Source organism: Drosophila rhopaloa, unplaced genomic scaffold (genome assembly GCF_018152115.1).
Source record: "Drosophila rhopaloa isolate 14029-0021.01 unplaced genomic scaffold, ASM1815211v1 contig_201, whole genome shotgun sequence".
In the NCBI taxonomy this organism is placed as follows: domain Eukaryota; kingdom Metazoa; phylum Arthropoda; class Insecta; order Diptera; family Drosophilidae; genus Drosophila; species Drosophila rhopaloa.
In genome coordinates, this window is record NW_025335086.1 from 144,515 (window position 1) to 172,142 (window position 27,628).

At 36.6% G+C, this 27,628-nt stretch overlaps 2 protein-coding genes across 4 annotated transcripts in view; one reads left to right on the plus strand and one right to left on the minus strand.

Moving 5' to 3' along the window:
• The first annotated feature begins 202 nt into the window (after positions 1-202).
• LOC108043428 (nuclear migration protein nudC) lies at positions 203-12,283 on the plus strand. The gene is made up of 5 exons (XM_017122136.2): positions 203-388; positions 464-747; positions 1,020-1,209; positions 11,611-12,008; positions 12,075-12,283. The coding sequence occupies exons 1-5, from the start codon at positions 314-316 to the stop codon at positions 12,124-12,126; spliced, it is 999 nt and encodes a 332-aa protein (XP_016977625.1). The 5' UTR covers positions 203-313; the 3' UTR covers positions 12,127-12,283.
• The window catches only part of LOC108043430 (cell wall protein RBR3), a 28,915-nt gene continuing 2,520 nt past the window's right edge, over positions 1,234-27,628 (minus strand). Inside the window, exons 1-4 of one of the 3 annotated variants that reach the window (XM_044460528.1) lie at positions 22,086-22,622; positions 2,666-2,923; positions 2,163-2,565; positions 1,234-2,100 (exon numbers count right to left, since the gene is read on the minus strand). In XM_044460528.1, the coding sequence (XP_044316463.1) occupies positions 2,072-2,100; positions 2,163-2,565; positions 2,666-2,923; positions 22,086-22,103 (708 nt within the window). In that variant the 5' untranslated portion in view covers positions 22,104-22,622 and the 3' untranslated portion in view covers positions 1,234-2,071. Of the gene's footprint in view, positions 2,101-2,162; positions 2,566-2,665; positions 2,924-4,041; positions 4,400-22,085; positions 22,623-27,628 lie in introns of those variants that run through there. The other 2 variants (XM_017122137.1, XM_044460529.1) reach the window with 2 other exon arrangements.

Genomic DNA, 27,628 nt, shown 5'->3' on the forward strand with positions numbered 1-27,628 from the left:
TCTATTTTTTTTAATTTTAAATTTAAATTTTATAAATCTAGAAATTTTATTTTATAAATGTTTTAAGCTTTTCAAAAGTTGACCGTTAAATACCGTTATACGTTCCGCTACTCACTGTCAAAAGCTGATATCTATATATGAACTTGTGATTTGGTATATTTTTCCAGTGATTGAGTATTTTTTGACTAACGACAGCGGGTAACACTGTTTGTACATGTGCCGGGTCGCCAGAAAACTTCAGATAAAAAAATCGAATCGAAGCGTCCAGAAAACAAATTAATTTTATTTGCTACCAGTACAAATATTCTCTATAATGTCTGGCGAAGAAGGACAGTTTGACAATATCCTGCTGGCTGTGGCCGAAAAACACCGCGGTGGCGTGCCCGAGGTAAAACAATAACAAAGGCCCCAACTTCTTTGTTTCTCTTTTGTTTAATCATGTTATTTTTGTTTTATTTTGCAGTTCCTAGGCACTTTGGCAAGTTTTCTGCGTCGCAAAACCGACTTCTTCACCGGCGCCAAACAGGCGGAATGGGAGAAACTCCTACTGGACGTCTTCAACAAGGAGGCCAAGTTGGCCATGAGCGCCCACAGCGAAAAGCTGAAGACTCGTGAGGCCGCCCAGCGTCAAAAGGATGAAAAGGAGCGTGCCGAAAGAGAGGCACGCAAAAAGGAGATCGACGATAATAAAATATGTGATATCACCGACGAGGAGGCAGCGGCCATTATCAAGGAGGAGGAGAACAAGTATGTGGAATCATTTACAGATCATTTACTAATATATTTGTGTGACTCAGACTACAAAACATTCGTGGTTTTCTTGGTTTTAGGCCTGATAACTTTTTTTCATTCCAAAATTTGGAACGTACTGCAATGTTTAAATGCTTTAAAAATTTGACTATTTTGCATTAAGAAATTATTATTTAAATATTAAAATCATTGAGTTGACACAATTGTTTTAGTAAATGAGTAACAAATTCCCGTATTGCACCCATTAATATCAACTTATTCTCCCCCAGAAAACGACAGGAACTATTGGCTGGCGCTGGTGGAGAGCCGGCAGCCTCGAATCGCGATGACATATCCAAGCCCATCGAGAAAGTGGACGATGAAACCGAAAAAGGCGAGCTGGGCAAGCTGATACCCAATTTGGGAAATGGTTGCACCTTGGACAAGTACACCTGGACACAAACACTGCAGGAGGTGGAGGTAAGTTGACCCAACCTCCCTATTTCTTCAAAATTGACCCAGTGAAGTGTTGTCATGGTTACAAAGTGTTGCCAACCGAGCTAACCAGCTGTACTTATATTTCGATTTTAAGATAATAGCATATTCTAATATTAGTTGCAGTAATTTGGGATTATATCCAATTGGGTTTAGTCCAACTATTTTGACCTATCTAAGACGATTCTTATCTTTTCGTATTAGCAGTTATTTTTTCCTTTTTCAAAAATGCATCAAAAATGCAATTACATTTTTAGACCATATCTGTTTATTGTAAATAGACACTTTAATTATGACGATTTAAGTTAAATACAATTATCGGGCTAATCAAATTGAAATAATATTTTATTTTGCCAACAAAATTTTAAGATTTTCCACTGCCTTTCCCACCAAAAAAATCGGTTTTCCTATTATAATATCGCCACCACTGGTTGCTAGGTTGCAGTCGTCACTACAAAACCCCGAAGTCAAAGTCATTCACCTTCCGCCAGGTGTGAGTCACCAACCCTTCGTGTACAATTATAAAATTCACTTTATTAAACATATCACAGGGATAAATAACTTAATTGCTAACCAGAAAGTACAGCATTATCCGATACCAGGCGGCGATTATCCGATCCGCTCCAGATCTAGTTCCTTGTATGTTTCTCTGTCTCCATAGCATAGCGCGCTTAATACTAATGAAATTTCCCAGCTTCGACTGACTCGACTCTCCATCCAAACAATCGTTTAATAAATAGCTTACACAACTAGCGCCAAGACGACACGATAACAATAATAATAATAATGGGGGACAAAGACAATACAATAAATAATAAACTAATTGGCTAGGCAGAGGAACTGAGTCCTAGCTCTTGGGCATGTCACGGGCGCGCACTAAAATAGAAAGGCATATTAGTTACAATTCGAATGGATAGTGGTTATTTAGAAGAACTTACTCTCCAGCGCATAGACCATGCCCATAATGAGCAGCATGAAAATGGTGCTCATGCTGACAATCAACACGGTGACCTGGCGTCCCCGATCGCAGAGACCGCGCTTCGGTTTCTTGGGCGGACCACCCTCTCCATTGACCATCGTGAAGTGCATGGAACTGGCAATGGATACGGTATCCAGGTCTTTGGTTTTCACATACTGCAAATTGGGATCCACATCGGCCGGCTCGCCCTCGATGGCGATGACCGCATCCTTGCCGCTGGCGAGCGTCAGGTTGGCATTGTAGTTGGACGATGAGGGATTGCTGGGCATCAGCATCTTGTTGTTCCGCTCCTGCTTCTTGTGGATCTCCGCGAAGCGTTCCAGATTCGCTGCCGTCAACAGCAGTGAGCCGGAAGCAGCGCTCTGTTTAATTCGCATGAAAAGAAGAGAATGTTTGTTGAGTCACGGCTCGGAATGGTTTGGCTTTCCAGAACCGGAGACCGCGTGGGCTCGGCTTACTCACCCGTGTGCTGTTGTTGCTGTCGCTGGAGCCCTGCGAACTCCTCGATCCCCGCTTGGCAGCCGCCAGTACCGCCGCCGCTGCCGCTGCTGTCACAGCAGCACTTGTATTATTGCTACTGTCGCTAGGCGAACTGCGCTGGTTCAGGGTAGGCGGATTCGAGTGCGATTTGTTCGAGGACTTTGAGGAGCTAGCCGAACTAATGGCTGAGCTCGAGGAAGAGGCCAGCGAGGCGCGGGGAATGTGCCAATAGTCCTGCATCTGTAGGGAAAAGAGGGGTTGTTGGTTAGATTTTTCGTTAACTGGTAAATAATATAACATATATAGAACTTAAATAGATCCGTATTACTATGCATTAACAATGTTTTGTAAGTTTATTCAGAATATTTTGTTAGTTTCCTACGAATGTTATTCAATTTTATAAGCTACTTTTAGGGGAAAACATAAAAAACTGGGTTAACTAGAGTCCTCTCTAGGGTGTAGGCTTATACTTGAATTAGGAATTTTGATCTTCTCTATGTTGGCAAACAATATTTTTAGAAGAGACAGTTACAGATTTTCTGAACTCTTCTAATTTAAATGTTGAATATAGTGTAATATTGATTTAAATGCTGAGGCAAGGAGTATTCTCCTTTCCCAATGATATACCCAATGAAAAAAGAGCATTTAGCACCAATGCTTGAGATCGTGTCACGATTTGGTACATCCGCTCTGCTCCACAATATCTGTGCTACACATTTATGTCTTCCCTAGCCCCTGTTCTCTGTTCCCCTTTTCCTGGCACTCGTTGGTGCTAGCGTCAGAAGAAATCCAAATCCAATATATAAAACCTGAACTTTCGAGTTGTCTTTCGGCTTGTCTTTGTTTTGCATTGGTTGGCAACTTGTTTGATATTTATGGTCTCTGGTCTTGGTTGGCTAAAAGCCTGATTTGTATTTATTATTAATTCGGCTAGTCGACGGTTATTTTTTGGGCAAGCTTTTATATTTCGGGCCTTTCTCTTTAAATGGCTTTGCCGATTGTTTGGCTTTGACGTAATTGAGGCAATCAATTGTCCTCCCAATAATCATAAGAATTCTATTAAATTTAGCTATATCACAAAAGTTGCAATTCGAGTTTGTGCCTTAAGTCTTTTGTTTGCTTGTGCTGTCCGAAATTTGTGTGTGTTTTGTGCGTTTCTTTTACAAAGAACAGAAGTTAATAAATTTGTTCGTGCTGCTTCTTGGGTTTTATTTATTGTAAATATTATTTAGGCATGCGGAAGTCTTATCACTCTTTATTGATTTAACTTGATTGGCGAGTTTTCGATTTGTTTTTTCTTCACATTGCGTTATTTTTGGTTTACTTAATGTGTCGCCTGGTGATGTATCTTTACTTACTTTTTTTATTTTGTAATTTTCTGTTTGTTTTGTTCTCGGGATTTGTTTGATTATTACAGTAATTATCACACACACAATTTAAGTTAATTAGTATCACAATCTGGAGTATTTTTAAGCACAGTCGCGCTCCGGTTGTCAGTCTCTTTAATTAGGGTTTTATGATGTGTATAATTTATTTAAATGCGGTTCGCGAAACACTCAGCTGATCAGGCTGCTGTTTGGGGAAACCGATTCGATTCTATTGGCAATTCTCTTCGTATCTTAGTGACGGTGGTATACTCCTTCTTCTCCTCACGTCTTCTTCTCACAGCGAAGAATTCTTTAGTGCGCGTGTCGCCAAACAGAACCGATCTAAACGGCCTCAAGAATCGAACTGAAGCGAGCTTAGCGGCTAAGACGGGCTCACAGGTAAGATCTCTGCTCGACTGAGGTCTGCCCACCTGGGCAGAGACGCGGCGTCGCTCTCGCTGCCTCTGTCGGCGTTGGCAGCGCGATGCGCAAACCTTTTCGAGTGTAAGTGTTTGTTGTTTCTGGCTTTCTTGCCGGATTTTGCATGTCATAACATTTCAATGGTTCTCGTTTGCTGCTCACTGCCACAGTAGTCAATCAAAAATTATTTTTTTAGGGAAATAAAGTAAAGACCTTATATATCAAAACCATTCTAAAAACGGTAATGTAATATTAAAACCAATTATAATTTTGAAGAATTTACCAATATAACTGTATAGCATTCAAAATATTTAAAATCTGAAATATATATACGTTATTCTAAAGTCTTAAAAATGTATACTTGTAAAACCTATATATAAAAAAAGTTTATACGTCTATAAATTCTTTCAATAGCTTAGTTAAAATTCCTTTTTCACAGTACCTACTGTAGGCATATTTATACAGCTCGTAACGATCGGCCACATTTTTTCTCTATTCTTTGCTTTCGATGATGTTTGATGGGTTTGTTGCCGGCTTTGATGTTTGGACTGCTCGCCTTGACTTGATCAGCTCATCAAACGATTTGCCTACTTTCTTTTGAGTATTCTTTTTTTAGCTTGCCGCCCTTTTGCTCATTAAGCTGCAATTTGTTTTTTGCTGGGTATTTCTGATTCTCCAGCTCTTCAGTGAAGGGCCCTTAATGGTTTCTGGCGTGTGGGCGTTTTCTAGATCCGTTTCGGCGGCCCAGAAATTGAAGTTTGATTGCGGGAAAACCCTAATTCTAGTTTAATGTTAACTTAATTAAGGGCAAACCTTGACCACTTTACAGAAAGCTCCGCCCGTTTGTTGTTCCATCGTTCCCAGGGCCCATTAATGTTTGATTAATACGTGTTCCATTATTAAATCAACGGTTTATGGACTTATAAATAATATGACTATTATTTAAATGTCTTAAAGGCGATATAAGCAAGTCTATTTTTGGCTAATTTGGAATTCTAAGAAAGCATTTAACGTCAAAGACCCAAACAAAAGCTTTATATCAACGCGATCAAAAATTCATAAAAATGAATCGATTAATTAATGTGAAATTTGAAACATGATCTTAGGTGGGGATGTACAAGTTGTCTGCAAGTTCCTAGTCAAGTTTCCTTTTTCATTCATTTTAAATTTACATTCGATTAACGTGATTTCTAACTTTGGCTTAGGAATATTCGGAAAGCCGTTTCTGACTATTCACTGAATGAAAATATCAATGAGTCACCTAAAATGTAAATAGTTAGGATTTCCATCAATGAAGTGTGGTTTTAAATAATACCAACACGTTTGCGTTTCTCTTGCCGGAATTCGTTAAACAAATTGCCAAAAATCCCCAAATATTCTTATTCTCTTCAAACACTGAACTAATATTATTATACCATTAGACTCATAACGCCCTGTGGGAATCTGTTAAGTAAATAATTAATTCCCAAAGATCCCCAACATTTCTATTACAAATTTGTTTACTTTGGGATAAATCAGAGAGTTCCATCTGTCATTCTCGGTAGCAAAAGGCAACAAATGTTTCTAATTTTTTTCGCCCATAACTTTTGTTGCTTCGTTTGCTGTCGAGCATCTTGTTATCACCTTTTAAGTGAGACAAGTGAGTGGCCTGCCGCCAGTTCCCAATTTTTTTATATTTTTTTCGTTGGTATTTTCGCTTTGTTACTTGTATAGGTGAAGTGCTGGCCGAGTCTGGTCGATTTAATCAGCGGAAAGTTGACAAAGATTACCTGACACTGCCAGTTACCAGAGCAGTGGCAATGGACTCCGGCGAACGCGAATCGCATTAGCAACAAAAATATAAACCGACAGAGAATCAGGCGGCGTTTCGAGATCACTTTAAAAGGCGAAGATTGAGGGACGACGTCGCCACTTAAAGAGATGGGATGACGGCCAATGGGAGCCAAACACTTGCTATAGATCGCAGGCCGAGCCATTCCGAGACATTCCCCCAATAGAATCAACAACATTCACCTCATCTCATAGCGAAACCTCAAATAAAACCGAAGACAAACAAACGGCGATATTTTTTTATGCATACAATTAAAAATGCAAAATAGTTGCCAGTGACGCCGATGACAAACGGATGGATCTTACGTGCCCAGCGATTTCTGTTCCATTTTGGGTGACAACAATTGGGATTAAAATAAAAAACAAATATGTATGGGAATTAATAACTTGGTCGTGGTAAACGGGGAAATCCCTTGGAGCTATCTGGATAGATCCGTTGACGTTTGCCACGCTTATTTGTGTGGAGCCTGCGGCCACTATATCTGTGATTGCCGCTATTAAAGCTTAATTTTCGTATAGAAAACGTTTTTGGTGTTCTGCCTTCGAGGGGTTTATTTAATATACAGAATCTTAAGTCAATGCAGAATTCCTTGCGAAATTCTTGAGAGCTTGACTCACTTGCCAAGCAAGCGGAAATACTAAATAAATGTCTTATTGTTACCTCATCACATAAGAAGATTACGTATAGGTTCAATATACAATTGAATTTATATTGCCAATTTTGCCAGCTTTTAATTGCATGTTATATAAATGAAACTGATCTTTTATTTGTCCGTTTCACACCTGTTTAGATTATAAAACCTCTTGATGGGTTTCTCCTATAAATCACTCTAAAATCAACTTTGGTGTGATTCGAAATGTGGAATAGAAGCCCAAACAAAGTGTGAACAAAGAATTTAACTTGACAAAGCCTTTGAGTAAATTATCCGCTTTTAAGATCCGTTTTCGGTTTCCTGGTAGAGAATTTATTATTGAGATCAGGTCAGTAGTTTTAGAAATAACTTTTCTCTTCATTTATCGGATAGTTATAATTATAATTTCTTCTAAATCTTCGACTGAATGTTTTTCCTGGAAGTTAATTTAACTTGAATTTGGTTAATTTATTTACATGGTATCAAAATAAATTATCTGATCTTATGTATAAAATATGCAAATATTTTACATATCGATAAATTTGTTAAAACCCTTTCAGTTTTTCAAAATATTAATCAACTTAAAATATGTATAGAACAGCAAACTAAAAATACTATTTAAACTACTCAAGTAAGGGAGATTTTAAAAACTGGCTTACATTTTCAATGCTTTCAAATATCTTATTTGAGCCTCATTTCCATTATACTACTGTTCTCGAAGCTTCTAGACATTTGGTTGTGTATTTAATTTATGGAAAAACCATTCAAGATGACAGTTTCAGTTCTGGCCATATCAAAAAAGATCTCGTTTCTCATCAAAATGTAAGTCGTATAGAGTTCATTATATGGGATATCCCCCGAAATTGACTATGTTAACCGGATAAAGTTTTCAGTATCATTTGTTTTGTAATCCGCTTATGGCGCAAATAAATGGCTACCAGATCGATCTCTAAAATCTCATTCACCATGCAAATGTCAATACGGATTCTATTGTACCCACTCGACAGCTCATTGTACGCCGGGTTTTGAGAGGGTTGGGGGATTGGAACAGAGTAGATTGGAGTGGAGTGGAGCGGAGCGGCGTTCCCAATAGGAACTAGTTTTAGATTTAAAAGCAAAACAATTCTAAATGGAAAGGAATAAAAAGAATTTGCCACGCTCGATTTTGATTTCATCTCCCTCTGCTTCGAGTTATTTAGGAGTCCACTCTACTTCTGACCACAAATAAGTCAAGTTTAGGCCGCATTTAATGAGCCAGCAGTAGGCCCTCGTAAATATAAACTTTTGGTTAAGAGTTAATATCGAAATTGTTCGTAATGCATGGTTTTCAAACTTTCTAACTTACCAATCCTTTGGCAATAATTATTTAAAATCTTAAATAAAAGTGACTTTAGAGAAAAGTTTCACTGACAATATTTAACTTTATTGTGAACATTTTAATATATTAGTATCACCTCACAATCTACCAAATTTTTTTTATCTTGAATTATTATAATGAATTAATGAAATGTGAGTTCCCCAACATTCACTGTACCCCCACCAGAGTTCCTTGGGCGACTCAGCTGTTTTGTGTGATAACATTATCGAATACAAAACACTACGAAGATACACACTTCCAAGCACTCGACTCCATCAGCAAAGCTAGTTTTTTTCGATTTTTATTTTGTTTAAATGGATGGTCTGTTGTTTCTACGTTAAGTTTGTTGTTGCGACCGTTCTTTTTTTCCTATTTAATTTTTTTGGTGGTGCCTGGCACCGGATCGCATCTTTTAGCATAAATTATTTGCGGCTAGATATTTAAAGAAAATGAAATGCTGTTCAAGTTTTATAGAATTAATCAGCTGCGGCATCAGATGAAATAGCAACAAATAACACTCTAAAACGGCAGCAGACAAAGATGTCTTTCACTTTACAGAGAGAGAAGCGGGGCGAATTGGTTTAAAACTCTGTGGATTTGAATGATCGATTAACTGGTTGGCGATTTAACGTGCAGCCAACCAGCAATACCATTAACATTAGCCGATTTGCATAAAATCGCCCACTGTCAGACGATTCGTCTGCGATTCCGCTCTCACCTGGATAAGTGTGCCAAGTCTCGTGATTTTTTCTTATTTTTTTTCATTTTATTTCAGCCGTCGTCGCAGTCATCAATATTTGTTATTGTTCATTAATTCATTCACGACACCTTTTATGCTTTTCTGAACTCAAAAGCGAACTCTGACTTTGACTGGCGGTGACTCTTCAGCTTTGTGTTTACCTTTTTGGTGGCACAGCTTCATTTTCATACCTCATATTTTGCTCAAAGCCTATTGTTTTTCATCTAGCCTCTGCATTTGCATGAGTATCCCTCCTGTTCATGTGATTTTAATGGCCGTAGGTGTCTGCGGATCTGCTGACTTTTGATTTGTGTAAATTTCCTAGTTTCGAGCATAGTGTTCTTAAAGTGGCTATTTGCATAACCTTCAGCGATGCAAAATAAGTTTTGTTGTCAAGTCTGCGAGTCCATTGAGAAAGCCTACATTTAACTAATTAAATTTACAGAAATTCAAGTTCCAAAAACAATGCCAAGCATTCACATTTAGGCATTTATTAGATTGTGACTCCCTTGATAAATTCCCCTTTCATCTTTGTTTTCTTAATTAGGTTAAAAAACAGACTGCAAATTATTTACATATAATGCGAAGTTCTGATTTTATACATGATCATATAAACACCTTAACTTATGTCACCCGTATCTAACGTAAACAATTAAACAAGCTGACAAGTTAATTCTTAATAAAAAAAAATAAAAAAAGCAAAATCCAATTATTAATAGTTAATTTATTTTAAAATAGTTTACAATCACTCGATCCATAATTGTAAAAAGGCAAATAAATCGGAAATCGAAAAAAATACATATTTTCTCCCAGATTAATTCGACTATTACAAGAATTCTTTTCATATTTCTATAGGAAAATTATAGCACTGCTCTGCGATCATTTCCAATTAACTTTTTCTGTTGCCAAGTGTTTGACTTGACGTATTGCCCACGTCTCCAGATATTTTTTCTTATTCTGGCTCGACGAGGCTATTTTTGTTGCTGCCTTACATCCGCGTACGATTCAATGTTTCCAATTGACATCCGCTTCAGTTTCAGCTTTTGACACATTTTTTACCGGTCGTCGGTGATGAAGATGCCACCCACATTAGCTGTGATCTGTGAGCTTCTGTTGACACGAGCCGCGTGCTGCGAGTAGAAGAACTCGGAGTGCTACCACCTTGGCTGACTGCCCACACGAATACCCCCCACTAGATAGTCTATAAACTATCATGAGCCGAACGAAAGCGTCCTTGGCTCGATGCGGCGTCGTGAGATTTAAATTAAAGGCTTACCTTACCCCTCATTGTTTCTGCCACATGCGATTCACTAATTGATTGCACAGCCAGTTGTCTAATAACTCTGGCTTTAATTATGCTGCGAGCTAATGGGAAAGGTGTTAATGTATGCATGTATCCGTGCGATTTATAATTAATGGCCAGCCGTGGCACATAATTCTAGACGCCAGTGTAATTGCTGTGAACTTGGCCAAGCAGCCACATAAGTCCAATCCACAGGTTGCTTCACTTCTTTACACAGCAATAAAGTTGGAGATAAAGTTATTAAATTCCAAAATATTGTATAATTAACGTTTCATTAAGACTTGCATTCTTTTTAATTTCATGAAGATTTCTATTTAATGAGATTTGTAAGATTTCTTAGAAAATATATAATAAACCAAATAAAACTTTGTATTATTATTTAATTCTATATATTTTATTTGATAAAGACTGGTTTTTATTAACAACAAAGCATCTTGTCTGAAGTTTATAACTTCGATATTATTACCACCTAAATACCGACATTGAATATCGGTTTCAAGTTCAATGCGAAAATCGAATCGATCTTTAAAATATATATCATTATATTTCTCTGTGTAGCTGTTGCAACCTGTTAAGCGACATTCTTGAAAACTCCTCGCTGTGAGGCTGAAGAATCGATGTTGACTCCCTTAACCGGACCTGAAGAACCGCTGTACGTCCTTGAACTGGCAGCTGAACTAAATTCCCGTTCTACATTGAGTCCTTGAACAAAGGAAGACTCGATCCGTTGATCTGGTGAAGGGCAGATCTGGCAGCTGTGATATGATTGTTGGATGCAGAGACGTGCCTCTGCAGTTGGTTATTTATAGAGATCGTTATTAGCTCGCCAAGGTTGTGCAATGACCAAAGCAAAGTCTGGCTAAAGAATCTTTGTAGATGTGCACACGCATCCGATCATTAATCACAAGACCTGCCACTCCAAGCTTGATTACATGAAGAACCCCTGAATAATCCAATCCAATCCACTCTACTCTAGTTTGATTGTCATTAACAGAATGGCTTTTGCATTACACAAAGAAAAACCATGAGTTATGTATTTAAAAAAATCTGTTTTACATATTTGTAATATCTTTGTCTTGGCAATAACTTTTTGGTTAAGTCATTAGTATTTACGAATTTTAATCTTAAATTCGATTCCCAAAAATATGGATTATCTTCAGAAAGTTTTAATAATTGCTCTCAATTTTCATTGAAATAATGATAAAGATAAAATATTATTGTACATTTTTAAAAACGAACCGCACTCATGAGAAAAATATGAAAATTTTGTTCTCTGCAGCTCAAGATTCCCTTCAACGTGACATTCGCTCTGCGAGCCCGTGATCTGGTGGTCAGTATTGGAAAAAAGACACTGAAGGTGGGCATCAAAGGTCAAGAGCCCATCATCGATGGCGAGCTGTGCGCAGAGGTGAAGCAGGAGGAGTCCGTGTGGGTCTTGCAAGACAGCAAAACCGTGATGATCACCCTGGATAAGATCAACAAGATGAACTGGTGGAGTCGCCTGGTCACAACCGATCCGGAGATATCCACGCGCAAGATCAATCCGGAGTCGTCCAAGCTTTCGGATCTGGATGGAGAGACCCGCAGCATGGTGGAGAAGATGATGTTCGATCAGAGGCAGAAGGAGATGGGTTTGCCCACCAGTGAGGATCGCAAAAAGCAAGACATACTCGAAAAGTAAGTACAGAAAAATGGCTTTCGCTTAAACCCTCCGTATTTAATGTATTTAATTTCTTTTTACAGATTCAAGCAGCAGCATCCAGAGATGGACTTCTCCAAGTGCAAGTTCAACTAGTTCAACATTCTTAACATTCTCAACTCAATCTGTACAACTTTCGCTTTCTCACTCTTTCACATTTGAAATGTGAAGTCTTCATTTTTTCAACCACACAATAAACTAATGCAAACCAAATAAAAACAAATTGTTTAACGGACAACAGTTAAAACGAAAAAACCCCGAGTCTTAAAATATTTCAATATGGTAATACCAATTAGCTAGTGAAAGCCGAACAAGAAATCCAAAAAATCGATCATCCAGCCAGGAGGATGAAATGGAGGCAAAGGCTGGACAAAACCAGCTTGATTTTCAGCAAATGATCGAGGTAATTTCTCGTATTTTATTGCTACCTTTTAAACTGAATTTAAATTGAATTTATTTATTGGACCTGAACATGATCGTGGAACTGGATTGAAGGAATTTATTTATTTATTTTTAACAGTTCTGGGCTCTGAGCACTTCTTCATCTGGATCCACACCCAAATTCAGATCAGAACTTCTCAGTAGTTCTCTGGGTCAATGATCTGATAAATTTTGAACTCGTTTCCTAAGCCGATCATAAATTTAGTGCGCCCGTCTTAATAAATAGTTAATATGTTGATTTGGCGAGCTATAGCTTTGTATAATTTGTAAAGTGCTAAGCAATTTTTTAAAAGCTAAGACTAATTTGGCAACTAATTGGTTGTTTTGCCTTTAAGTTTCTGTTTTGCGTATTTTATTTGCCACGCGCCGTGATTTTTATGTTCGAGATGAATGCGTGACACGCAGGAAATTAATATAATAAATATTTATATTGCGTAAGGGAATTTGTTTTCATAAATTTATTTCGATTTTAAATACTTTTTAGCAATTATACAAAAAGTAAAACTGGTATATTATATTAATATAGCTCTTTATTTAGCTAGGACTTAGAGGACATTTTTAAACTGTCAAATGCTTTTAAATATTAAAATAAAAGTTAGAAAATTGAATTGTTAAAGTCCGCAACCAACCATCTCTAGCTTGTGAAACCTAGGGACAAGTAGAGACATTTGATACGCCCCGTTTAGTTGTTAATTCTCGTAGCTCATTAATTTGATAAAACGTTTTTCAAACCGTGTTTAACAAACCGTAGAAAAAGAAGCACTCAAACAATGCCAGCAGGCCCTAATTAATTAATGGTTTCCCCATCACAATGGGGTGGAGGCCAAAGGAGATGGCTTTGGGATAGTTGCGCGCGTAATCCCAACTAATCATCGTTTGTGTGGGTGGCACTGTGTCATGCGATCATATGCTTACTTAATTAATTACCAATTAATATCATAAATTACTGTCAGTGCGAACAATACAAATTGCGCAAAAAAAGTTGGCCAAAAATTCTCATTGTGGGGGTCAAATGTCCGCTAATGGCCAAAAATAAATTGTAACAAATTGTTTGGCGAGAGGGCGAAAACGGTCAAGAACAAACATACAATCAGAACCCGGAGTAGAACCGGATTTTTGGTTTGAACTTAAAATGTGGAATTTTGTTTGTTATAAATTGGAAAGTACAAAATGCTTTCGGTTTATATATCCGCTTCGGTATCTGCTTGCCAATTAGAAGGCAACCGGTTGATAAAAATCCAAGGGGAAAGAGAAAGCCCACAGCTAAATGTGGTTAGATAATTCGCAAGCTTTTCTGCATCCAGAATGTGAGTCACAGCTAGCGCGATTAAGGGGAAATTTAGTTTGGCCGCCCTAGGCGACCCATTATAATAATGTTCCAGGCCGCAGTCAGGCTCTATAAATAGCACTTTTATTCAAATCAATTGAACTGTTAAATGACGCACGTGATGAATGCGTCTTGTCTGGCCAGCGCTGTGTCCAACAGAGAAATCAATAAATATTAAATGTATGAAAAAAGCGAATCAACAACAATGGGGAGCCATAAATAATGAATCCGGGTGCCCGGTTCTACTGCTGTTTCTGCTGTTCTGTTGAGTTTTTATTATTATTGTTTCGACAGCCGCAAATTTTTGGTAATTTTGAGTGTTTCCCACATCTCAAAAGCAAGCCAACAGCACACACGTACATTTACCTATGGCACAATTTATTCCTTTGGGGCGTTCTCAACTGCTTGACTGTCGCGTGGGCCAGTGTATTTTTTGTTCCCAAACTTATTTTTTATGCTGGTAATTGCGGCACATTTGTTATTTTTAGCCATTTCGAGTCTGGTTTCGCCCATTAACTATAGCAGTTTGATTTTGGGGGAGAAAGGGTGCGGGATCAAGGCTGATGGCTCTATTGTAAAGGCAGCAGCGTCATGCCGGTCACGCCTCATAAATTCGTCTAGACTCTGGCTCAGACAAACGACTTAGGCAACGAACCCGCTCCGAAATCTCTGACCCGCTGGAAAGTTTTTCGTTGCTAAGCGAAAAAAAAGCGCCGCTTTGGACATTTTCTGTGTCCACTTTGAAGGTCAAGCCTAAACTGCAGTCGCACCAGCAATACTGTTGATACCCGAAAACTCAAATGAGAAACCCGCCCAATATATTAACCCTATCATGTGACTTAAAGAGGCACTTTTAATAAAAATACTTAATAAACACGTTTCAGCATGATATCTAATACATGTTACCGGCAATTAAGACTTTTCAGTCTTATATTTATAAAGATTGATTTGATAATTATATATTCCCAATTTAACTTTTTAGAGAAGATTGAAAAAAAAATATTTTTTAATATAATTGAGCCATCTTTTTTGCTAAGCACATTTTATTTGTCACATGTCACAGGAAAAGTTAATAAAAATCCATTGTGTTCACTAAAAATCTATCGCCCAACTGAAAGCATAAATTAGTAATCAATAAACGGATTTCCCTGACTGAATCATTCATCATTAACTTGTTACTTTTTGTTTTAAAAGTCATATTATAATATATTTATTTTGCATACTTTTTTCCTGAGAGGGTTAAAGTTTTTCAGATCGGAGAAGGGAATTCCTCGCTGTTGTGCCGGTTACTGGGTGTGATTGGCTGGAGGCCCGAACCAGACTTGAGCTCCACTCTGTAGGCTCCACATCACCGATGACGTTGGTGGGCTTGTCAGCCGACGCCAATGAACCGTGGAGTGTCGACAGCTGAGCCACCGGTTGGCAGTGGGCATGGCAATGTCTTGGTCGGGTCTTGAGATGTGCAGACAGTCGCGTTCGCAGGCGGAGATTAATGTCTTTGGCTTATGGCCATTACGTTGGCCATTTCGTCAGCCGATCGTTCAAGGGTTCTAAGCTTTGCATGTCAATATATGGATAAATATATCCGGCTGCGTTCCCGGACCTGATTCATGCTGCAGTTGTTCTGCTTGTACTTATTTATTTTATTTTTTCTGCCACCGAAGTTGCCTTCACTTTTTGGCTGTCATTGCCTGCAGGAATTTCCAATTAGCTTTGGCTATCGAACAATTTGTTTGCCGGGCTGTTGCATTTGCATATCGGGGTGCTGAGCGATTTATCGATGCTATTAGCATTAGCTTGGTTTTCGGTGGATGCTAATTTCACGAGATTTCCCATATTGTATCTTGTTAAGGTAACTGCTATGCACCATGGAAAAATTCGTTTATTTATATCAACGGGATACCAACAAATTCGGTTATTAAAAAGATATATTTTTTAAAGTTGGCAGAGAGCGACTAATAAATTTAAAAATGCGTTCTCCTCCTTATTCTTTTTTTACATTATGCCAAAACATAATTAACCTCAAATCCGCGTATTTTCCCAACATTTTCTTTAGCTGATTCAGTATGTCTTGTTGCTAACTGCTTGAGTGTTGGCCCAAATTATTTTGTTAGCCAGCGGTATAAAGCAGCTGTTCCACCGTTCACCGTATAGATAGCAATCTATTAATTGGCCATTTTTGGCGAATTATTTTCCTTTTTTTTTCTCGATTTTAATGCTTTGTTTTCGACTTTATCTTTCATCTGAATTATGACTAATTTCATGGTATTTAGAGTGCGGGCGACGACAAATTTATTGACGATACATTTTTGTGGATTAAGTTGAAATTTTTTTTTTTCCACTCATAAACAACTCATATGGGAAAGTGTTCTATGGCTATTAGCTTGACCAAAATACATATAATTAATTTTCTACGTCTTCTTTTGGATGAATGACACATTCTCCTCTCCCCAAACATTCATTCAGAATATTCCCATGACTCAGTTTACCTTGACTTCCTTACTAGTTTATTTTGTGTTTAATGATTAACAAGCCGAAAACCAATGTTTGTCCAGTGGACATCGTGGGTGGTCGACAATCATTCATCCCAAAACAGAGGGGAGGGGGCTGGCTATATAGCCGTATAATCAAAGTTATTAATAACACAATAATATCATTTGTTAGACATGTTATGAATTGCGGTTCTTTATGCTGTGTTCATCACCCGAGAATGTTGTGTGAAAGGCAGAAGAGCAATCAGAGTGATGATGATGCATCTGAGTGAGGGGATTATAATCGTGAATGGGTTTAATGCATAGATATGCAGTAAACGGACAATTAGAGAATGATTTCACTCGATTAAACTTTGAATGGAGGAAGTTCTTGTCCAACATAGTCGGGCTCATGGATTGCATAAGATAATCGTGGGCAGCTTGAGTCTTAATTGCATAATTTCTTATGAAGAGAGCTCTCTTATTATTGCCAGCTCATCGAAATGCAATTAGAAGAATCTTAATCTAAATTCATTTATTGCTTTTGCATAATGGCATAACTTGTTTTATCAAGGTTTAGTTTCTTGCACAGCTAAATTTAATTTGAATTCAATTTTCTCGTCATTTTATTTTAATTTCTGTAATTTAAATCATAGACATTACCCAATCTTATTGTTTAATTTTCTAAAAACCATTTTGGATTTGTTTTTAAACTTGTTAGTTTGCATCTAAAATCAAATAGTTGCCTTTTTATGATCATTTAAGTTTTACCGGCTAATTAATGGACAGGCTTTCCTGTCCCCTTCAATTAATGTACTACCGAAAAGGGCGAAAAGGGGGCTGTGCACTTGCATAATTATTCACACATCTCGTAAGTTAAATATAAAACAAAAGTTAAATAAAAGCTGAGAAAAAAACCAACAAAAAAGTGTCATTAAAGTTGACACGGGAAATGCCCCGAGAGGCAGGGGATCAGAGTCCAAACATAAGGGGTGTAAACATGTGGAGACAGCAGACAGACCATATAAACAGTGGTGGATTCCAGGGCGTGTCAAATATTTATTTTGTTTTCACCGTACTTTTCTATTTACTTTAACAGCTTCAACTCAGATTGGTGATAGTGATGGCAGAAGAACCAGTTGTCAAACCAATTAGTTAAGGGTATAAACTCGGTAGAAAAAAAATATTTATTTCTTAGTTGATGTTTCATAAGAAACATTTCCTTATGATATTTTTAAGGTTAAAATAACAATTTTGTTGGTATATATAGTTTAGTAGTTAATTAATGTGTGGACTTAAGCTAACAAATAATGCAAATACTTCCCATCACTGGTTTTCTATCACTTTGAACCCACAAAAGCAAAGCCAAATATCCACTATTTGCAAAGCTCTCTCGCAGAACAGCTGATCGTCGGCCCCTCCCCCTTCACACCCATCTCTCCCTGCGGTCACCCATTGCTGCTTAGCGTGTTCATGCAAATTTGACCTTGACACAATTTCGTTTCATAACAGAAAAGCAAACAAATGAGCGAGGGAGGTACATACACACATAGGTAGGCACACACATGTGGTCTGCGCTTGTGAGTGTGACGGCGGCGACACACATAAAGAGACAACAGCAACAATAATAAAAACAGCAACAAAAGAGGTGTAGTGGGTGGGAGGTGGCAGGGTGGCAGCGGGAGGTAGCAGGTGAGATGGAGACACAAACTCGTGTAATAACTCAACTTCAAGTGCGGGCCAACTAAAACAAAAAAATTGAATCTCCGCTTTTTTTTGCGGTTTTTCCACTTAAAGAAATGCCTGGTAAGTCTAGTAGAGAGGTAAATAGAACATTTTTCAAAGCATTCTTTATTAAAATATTGCATAGTATTAACTCTTCATAAGTATCTCTTAAAATCTCCTTAACTTTAATTTATACTATTTATACTTTATATACAGTTTTTTATAGTCCTATTCCAATAAGCACAATTTTTGTACATTATTAGTTAGACGAATTTTAGATTAATACATTTAATATTATGCAGAAAATACAATAATTTTCTTGAAACTTTTAAAAAAATCTGATAAATAAAATGGGAACATCAACAATACATTATTCAGTATAACATAAAACACCTTCTTTGAGTATTAAAATGAGTCTAGTTGTCTAAGGAATTGGGCTTTAAATAGAAGAAAATAAAATATAAAATTGATCTGTTGAACCCCATAGACTTAATTTTTCCAAGTGTAGCCGCCGTCGTTACACCTCACTAAATTGTCTGTTGTTCGCCGGCGGCATTCACATGGCCAAAACGGCTTACGAAAACAATTTTTATTTTAGTGGCAAGAAGTCAAGTCTGAGAATTGCATGCTCTGAACTTTGCGGGATTTCTGGGGGGAGGATTCGGAGGTGTGGGTGTGGGGTGGTTGCACAAGCGGCGAGGTGCGATGAGCATGCGATGGGGAGCACTCATTGGAAATTCTAATGCTAATAAATCGGGCCGGATTTGATCCCAGGCCTGGGTCAGGTCAAATCATCTCACGATCGTCGCTGGCAAAAGCTCAAACCTTTTTGCCGATCCCCGATAGATTGTTGGGATCTTCTGATCAAAGGAGAACTCGCCGACACATTTTGAGTCATGTTCGGTGCCAAATTGGCTGGTCTGGTCTGGCTTTTTGAAGAAAAACAGAAACAGATATCGAGACCTCCTCTGAACACAATGAACTTCTAATTAATATCAATTTCGTCGGCTTCGTTTTTGCCTTTCCTTAAAAGCAACAATCTTAATTTCTATTATTAATTAGTTAACACATTTCGCGCATTAATGAAGGAGCTCTGAAAGCGACTCATCGATGGCACGTGGAAGCATTTTTATCGTTCCCCCCATAAATATGCACATATCTCTGTGGCCTAGTCCCCTGTCACTTCATCAGTCCCCCGATCTAGTGGGAACACATTCTTGGCCGGATTTCATTCTTTATGCGGACACCTTGTGCCAGAGATTTGCATGGGATAATGAAGGTGGGCAATTAACGGATTTTGCGTGTGGCAGTTGACACAAGAGGCCTTCTGAAAGGCGACTGATTAAAAACGTTGAAGGCTGATTTAAAAATCTAGATTTTTAAATGGTTCGATAAATAAATTATAGGTTTGTTTTAAATACACTTCTGTTGTAACTAATTATTAAGCATACATTAGTCATAACAAATATTGTCGAGTTAATTCAATTCGAAATAGTTTATCACAACAACATTTTTTATTTAATTATGATATGCAATAAAAATAGATTTATTTCATCAATTACATTTTGATTATATGTGGTTCTATGAATATGGAATTAATGCCTTTAATATGCGCTTATTTAGTGGCTAGTGCAAGTAATTTGATATAATAAAAAAAAAAATTTTTAAATAGCTTATCAATATTATTTTTTTATTGTGTTATCAATTTTACATAAATTTTAATAGTAACTTTTAAATCTTTTTATGACTGCAGTAAAGAATTATTAACAATATCAACATTATTCAAATTCGCATTCTTAAGTCAAAATCATTGAAAAAAATAAAAAAAAATATTCTTCAAAAATTTCTATTAGCAAAATAAAAATAAGTTAAAAATTGGCATTACCACAAACCACTTCCCAAGCTCAAGTTTAGATTTCATGTTCTCAGATCAGATAAAATTCCAACATATTTTTAACAACTTCCTTCCTCTTTGATCTATGTTTTTTTCATTAAGCCACCCCTAATATAAAATTATCTCCAGCTGCCAGCTGCTTAGGTAATTTTTTGAAAGTGAAAATGCCAGAACAAAATTGGATTCGGATGCCAAATTCCAAATCCGCTTTGGTTTCAGTTATTATCCGATTTAAAGATCAGTCCCGTACAAAAAAGGAGACTCTCCAAAATGTTTATTTGTGTATCTCTTACACAATAATAAATTATAAAGATTATTTGTGTGCTTTATGTGCTACCAAATTGGATGCTCGGTTGCTTCCCCATTCTTATGGCTGGATTTTAACGTGGGAGCTGCTGCTCTTTTTGTCGTGTATATATGATATTGTCAAATCTGAAGTGGCAAATTCGACAAAGTGAAGGGAGAACTGTCTGGGAATGCGATCGACTTGATTGAGTCGAGTATTCGCTCTACTCTGGTGACACGTGTCCAATGAAATTTGGCCGTAAATTTTATATAGCTTCCGTCGTGCAACAGAGCACCCTCCGCATTGGCTTTTAATAGAATTTGTTATTAACTCTGAAATTAAACAAAATTGCATGGCTGAGCAGAAATTGGCCAACATTTAACATTTACTTTGGCTTCCCATGCGTTTTTTTGTTAGAGAATTCTGCACAAGGTTATCAAACACAAGCAACACAGCGAAGCCGAATTGGATGCAATTAAAGTTTGCATTGAAAGCCGCCAAAAAATTGCTTCTCTTTAACAATTTTAATAACCGAATGCAATTTGCAGTTTCCTGTGTGCTTGTATTGGTTTGTATCTTTGTGTTTAAGCTCTTAGGCACGTTTAAAGCTGAACAAAGTGCAATAAAATTAACCAGGGCACAATTTTAAAATGTTAAGTCAGAAGTGATTACAAAAACTGATTTCCAAGGAACAGAATGGAGTGACTGAAGTTAAGATTTGGATTTAATTTTATGGGGTGTTAAGTGAATAGAACTACGAGTGAACTTTATAAAGAGCTCGCAAAAAATAATCAAATTTACAAGAACAGACAAAACGAATTTTATTACCTACACCATTTGTTAAATTTTTGAATTTAATTATTTTTGTTTTAGTTTTATGATGTTGATCAAAGTTAAGTACGTTCATTTAAAAATAACATATTTGTCTATAATATTTACCCCAAGGCTACATTTCCCATATACTAAAATGTATGCAATTTTTAAAGTCCTAAATGTAGCATTGTGGATTTAAGCATACGATAAGAATGTAATAAGGTAATTCAATTTATCTTGTTGAACAATCAAAATCTGTTCTGTTATTTCTTATATGTAGAATATGTATACTATCAATTCTATACACAAAAGGCCTACCAATTATATTTACTTGAACTGAAATGTAGCTTTTAGATTTTGAATTCTCAGAAGAAATACCTTGTTTCGTGTACAAAATTAGATTACAATTAATATTACACATAATAAAAGTACAAAAAACATTTTTGTTTATAAAAATACTTTTTAAGTGTTATTTAAGTTAAAACTTTCAAGCTATGAATTTGATCGAACATTTTTTTTAAACCAAAACTAGTCATAATTGAAATTGTTGCTCATAGTTCAGTAATGTTTGTAATACCACCAACAATTTTAAGCTGTATTAACATCAATCTTGATTCATCGATTTGCCAATTCTTCATATATGGAGATATACATTTTTTAAGCCATATCAAACGAAAATCCCGACAAATCAACAAAAAAAATGCAATTTGCCTATTGACCAATGCACTACTTAAAGAAAATAAAATATGTAGTATGTCGCGAAATTATGATGAATGATGCGGTTGGGAAAAATTTGCAATTGGCAAAGTCGGACAACGGGAGAAACATAAAAACAAACTGAAATAAATAAGGAGACAAATACAGCGAAAAACAAATTGTAAACACGTTTTCGAGCCATTGCGGTGTGCCGCCTTGCATTAATGGGCCAAGGGGCGTGGCATTTTTTTGGCGGCACAAAAGACAGGCCGCCAACTTGTCACGCACATTTTGTTGTTGCCTGCCGTCTCTTAGCCTAGTTAACTTGTTAAAGTTGCAACAACAAACGAAAATAACAACAAGCGTATAAACATTTTTTAGTGGGATAAGTTTGTCATTTACCTGCTTGGGCGCATCCATTTTTGACCAGGTGAACGAAAGTGTGAGTGGGAGAGATGATCGAAATTCAATTGGTTTTATTTTTGGGTTTTTTGTTCGTTTTTTCTGGTGTCTTCGATTGGGCTACTTTGAGTTTATTTTTAGTTTGAAGGTTATCAGTGTCACTTTGGGTTTTTTTCTTTACTGTTTTTAATTCAGTTTGATAATTTCGATACTTGCAAAAGTTCAATTTCAATTTATCGAGTTTTCTATATTATTTCAATAGATGTTATCGTTCGATTTCGTTATCGATCACTTTCAACGCAGAACAACGCAAACGCAACAATTTTGAATTGACAATTTTCAACTTGTTTGTGTGATTGTCGCTTTTTCCGTTCGCCGCCACAACTTTGAATCGAATTTGGAAAAGATTAATTTTCGCATTCACTGGAAAACTAGTTCGATATTCGAAGCTTTTGACGGTTGATGGTAAATGTAGCTCAGTTTTCTATAGCTCTCGCTATAACTTTAACTTTAACTCTAGCTCTGAAGGCGCGTGCACACTCCGTTGCGGCTGTGCTGAGACTAACTGCGACGTCGGCCGCCTGACGCTTCAAGTATTAAGAAAAAAACTACATTAAACATTGTTTGCTTTGGGGGCCTGCACACACCGACACGAAAAGCATAGCGACACACACCGCACACACACACTCAGGCTTGGGGCTATAATTTGTTCGCTCCTCGGCCGATCTGAACTTTTGTGGTTAATGCCAAAAGTTGGCTTCTGCTCGAGTGCCCGAAGAAGCTGGGCCGAAGAAGCTGCCCGGGAAGTGGGCGTGGAAGTGGGGTCAGAAGTGGTCTAAGGCTGACAGAGCCACTACCATTGCACCGCCAAAATTGTAATAAATATAAATTTACACCAAAAAAAAAAATTTGAAATTTATAATTAAAAAATATATCCTTGGGTACATAAAAAATGGCCTTAACTAAATTATATTTCACAAATTTACAGACCTTTTATGACTTTCTGTCTTTGTATAAAAATTTAATGTATTATTGATTTTTTTTACATTTTCAATAACAGCATCAGCTATTTAATTAAAAATATATTAATAGAAATGAACCAAGTTCAAGTCCCCCAGAACCGTTTTAAAAAAGACTAATAAAATATCAATAGGTAATACATTGAAGGTAATCTTCCATTATTATGAACAATAATTATTTACGAAAGTAATTTATTACTTAACAAATAAACGAACATAAATGTAGTAATATTATTCTGAGGGTTTATGGCTGATACAAAGACATAAATCAAAACACTTTTTAAAGTGTATCTGCATTTGAGCTTAACTTTATCGAAGAACAAGATATAAAATCAAGGTTGTTCGGGCTTCCGTTTCTTTCAATGCGGTTTATTCGCTTTTTATATCCCATCTTTTCTTTTTTATTTGAATTACTCGGTGTTATGTAATGCAATTTTAATTGATCATCTTCCTGGCGGAGCAGGGAGATTCCGCCAGCAAGATTGTTATTTGCAGCAAATTGTGAAATTGTAAATTTTTTTTTTAAGTCTTGCCATTCAGCACGTACACATGAGATAGACGAAAGCAAGAGGGAGATGGAGAGAGCAGTGCCGGCAACGACCTTGACACATATTCGCCTTCGAAGTCAACGACCAACGAAGTTGGTTAGGAAAACTCGTTACTGTTGTTGCCACGGCGGTTTTGGCCAGGTGAGTCACGTGTAGAAAGAAAGGAGAGATGGTGATGGATAGAGAGAGAAAAGAAGACAGCAAAGTAAGGGGTCGAGCAGGGGATTTTTTGGGCCATGAACTTGAATTCGATGGGCTTTTGGTTGAACCAATTGAAAATAAACAAAAATCATAATGAAGGTCATGCTTTTTAAACATAAACTTAAACTTGATCTGCTTTATAACAAAACATTTTGCACCAATTTAGATACAGTTGTTTTGTTTTCAATTAGTGATCGAGTATACAAAACTACTAAAAAATGATTATTTTATTACACATTACGCAACAAAATTGATGAAGTTCCTTTGGCCATTATATATTATTTTTATCAGTTCTAAATTGTTTTAAAAGATTGCTGAAATAAAGGCATTTTAAATGTGTATAATTTATTAAAACACATAAACATATAGATAACTCTAAAAGAAACATGGATAGTAATTGTATAGTAATGAAAACCAATCTCATTTCAAATGAATGCATAACAAAGTTACACAATTAAAGAAGCGTGCAACAATGAATAAAATGCATTCTTAAACATTATTTCTTTCGATAGAATTTGCAGATTCAACCGGGACGTGTTAACAGACAGGGGAAGGCTAAACCCCATAAAAGATTTATGATTGTTCATCAAGTGATTAGCGGTTGTAAATTATAGGAAAGCTAAAAGATTTAGATAAACCTATTAAATTTTAAAGCCTTATAAAAATCATGGGCGTGGTAATTTTAGTTTTATATAAACAATGGTTATTTAATCAACACTACAAGTTTAAAGATTTATACATAACTGAGCAGTTAAAAGCCACAGAAATGTGTGTTTCATTATCGCAACTGAGTATTAATTCACATTTCATCAGCTTGGTAATAAAGTGTCACATTTTCGCTTTAAATCTGATAAATTTTGGGAACTCCGCCATGAATCGTATAATAACCTGCATATTTTATTCAACTGATTTGTATTGTGTGGCTCCGTTGGCGATGGTCAGTTTTGTTTTGTTTGGCAATGACGGCGCAAATTTTCCAGGCCAACAACTTGATCCCTCGAACCAAAAAAAAAATATGAAACCCCGGCAAATCCAGCTCTCTTGCCGGCTTAAACGGTTCGGTTAACATTCAGTTGCGAATTGCTGTTAATTTTGAGTCAAAATATTTACACCGCCAGACAATGGCGGCGAAATAAGAGAAATAAGTGGATCGAAGCTGGCCAAGAACCTTGGTAATGCGAAACGCCTGAAATGCAAATTAAAAATAATATTTACCCTGCCTCTCGGCGAGGTCTGATCCCAGGAGGTGGTCCACAATCTAGAGACTAGAGTCTTAGCCAGAGTCTGAGATCGCTTGACAAATGCCACAAGAGCCTTGGCAGCGACTTACCAACTAAACAGCTTTTGGTTAGCTGAGCCGGCTATGACTTTAATTACAGTTATTCGCGCTAACGGTGTCTGGGCTGACATTTGCATGGATGGCTTGTATTTATCCAACCAACAAGCCCAAGTGCAAAAGTCAAGATTTCCCGGGTGGGTGTTTGAAATTAAGCCGAGGCGTGTGCATAGCTTAATACTTGTTAGTATATATATGTATCAATTGCCAGTGGCTTAAAGAAAACTAATCAAACCTCTTGAACAACCTTATGTACTTACATATTAAATTATTGTCATAAATCAGTAATTTATATTTAGCATACAAAATTCTTGAAGTCCAGTGTAATAAAAAGGTTTGAATATTAATAATTTATTTAAAATCTATTACTCCAAGTTTATTACTCATACGCAATGTTGACTGAAAGTTTAATAGCAGAATACTTATACGCACAGTTGTACTTGCCAACCAAGTTTATCATTGCTTATTATATTTTATACACTCTTCAATACATAATTTGTATAATTTTATAGTATATCACTTTTGGTATATCACTCATAAAAGTTGCCTTTTCTGATATATCAAATTAATGCTTACCGACTATGATTATACCCAAATACCTCATAAAGAGTCAAATTATTCACCGTTACTAATGCCTTTACTATTATAAATATTTTGCTGAATTTTTATGACAACTCCAATTTATAATAGGTGTTAAATGAGTTGGCCAAAAAGTGCCAAAGTCAATGTCACATTGCTTATCGGTCGTTGAACTTAGCTGGTATTAGCATTAATTTTTGGCCAAAACAGCAATTTTTGGCAAATCAATTGGTTACGCTCAACATAGGTAACTTAATAAATAAGATATTAATAAATATAAACTGTCAGGCTGGTCAGCAACTCAACGACGTGCAGCTGTCAAAATTTTTGAACTATGGCAAACAGTATGGCGCTCGGAGAAGTGGGGTACCAACTCGTGCCTCGTTCAATTTTTCGGTAGCTCAATCAAAAATTTAAAAACCGACGGACAGCAGCAACAACAATAAGGCAAAACAAGCTTGCAAATTATTTACAATTTATATGCATACAATCTACAAGCTGGAAATATTTCTGCTCAGCTAGAAGCAAGAAACCTTCAACTGCGGCTTAGCATTAGCGCTGATTTTGGCCAGATTTCACTGTACTGCCCTTGCCACTGTTTGCTAAACGTTCTCTAAGGTTGCTGGGAAAGTTTGTGGAATGCCGATCGCAGGTCGGGGACCTGTGTCAAGGGCTTTTCATTTTACATCATTCAAGGGCTTGCCAGCGAAAGTGAACCAAACATTTTTTTAATTTTCATTTCTTCTAGTTTTTGTTTTTAATCAAACTGCTAATGGTAATTACGATATTATTTCCATAAAAAAATTAGTAAAACATATGTGTAACAATTACTTTAATAAGCTAAGTATGTACAATAATTATAGCTTTTTGATCAAACAGTAATATAATTATTCTATCAGTAAGATTAAAACTTAAATACATGGTAGAGGTATAGGTTGAGTAGATACTATTACAGAATGCATACAAATTAGTCGTATTCCAGATACTTAAAACATTACAAAATCGACCGGCTTAGTAACACATCAATATGCAGGTTAGTTACAATGTCTTGCATAACAAACAAATTAGCATGCAAGATGATTTTCTAAAAAAAACTGGTGCTTAGTAACTGCTTTCAAAGTCTTTAAAGTTCAAATAGTTTTAAACATTTTTTTTAACATTTAGTAGGTGCTATTAAAAGGTTTTCTTAGGAAAGAATAAATATAGAAACAGTATTTATCCAATACATTTGTACTCGTAAACAAGGTTTTAATATTAATATAACTTAAACTCGCTTAATGGACAACCATAAACCATTTAGTTAGTTAACTTTATGAAAGAAGAACAATTTAGAAACAACGTTTAACAAACTTTTAAAGTTCCCAAGATCAACATGTTTCTTTGATTAATATAACCTCCCTTTAATTGAATTATTTTTGGCAAACAGTTTTCCACTTTGGCAGACAGCTGTTGCCATTGATGGTTAATTAAATGAAAAAATTTGTTTTTATTATTTCGAGACTTGTTACATTTTAAAGCGTTAAATGGCAAACATATTTTGAGCACTTATTCAGCTGTTGTTATTAATTTTGCATTTGCCGCCTGGCTTCCTGCTCTTTGTTCGGGGTTACGTCCGTCCGGCTAATGGCCAATTTCAATTCTTTATAGACCATTAGGAGAGCACCCAGGCACAGGCACAGGCGAAGGCACTGCCGGCGGTAACAAGTATAACAACTCATTTAATGGGCATTACTCATCTGCGTATACTTGATATGGCCACGCTTCGCGACCTTGGCAAGTGGAGGCGGTGGCTAAAAAAAGAAAAACCATAACCAAACCAGATCCGGAGGGCTGGACACGCATCGCGGAACTGAAGTCGGA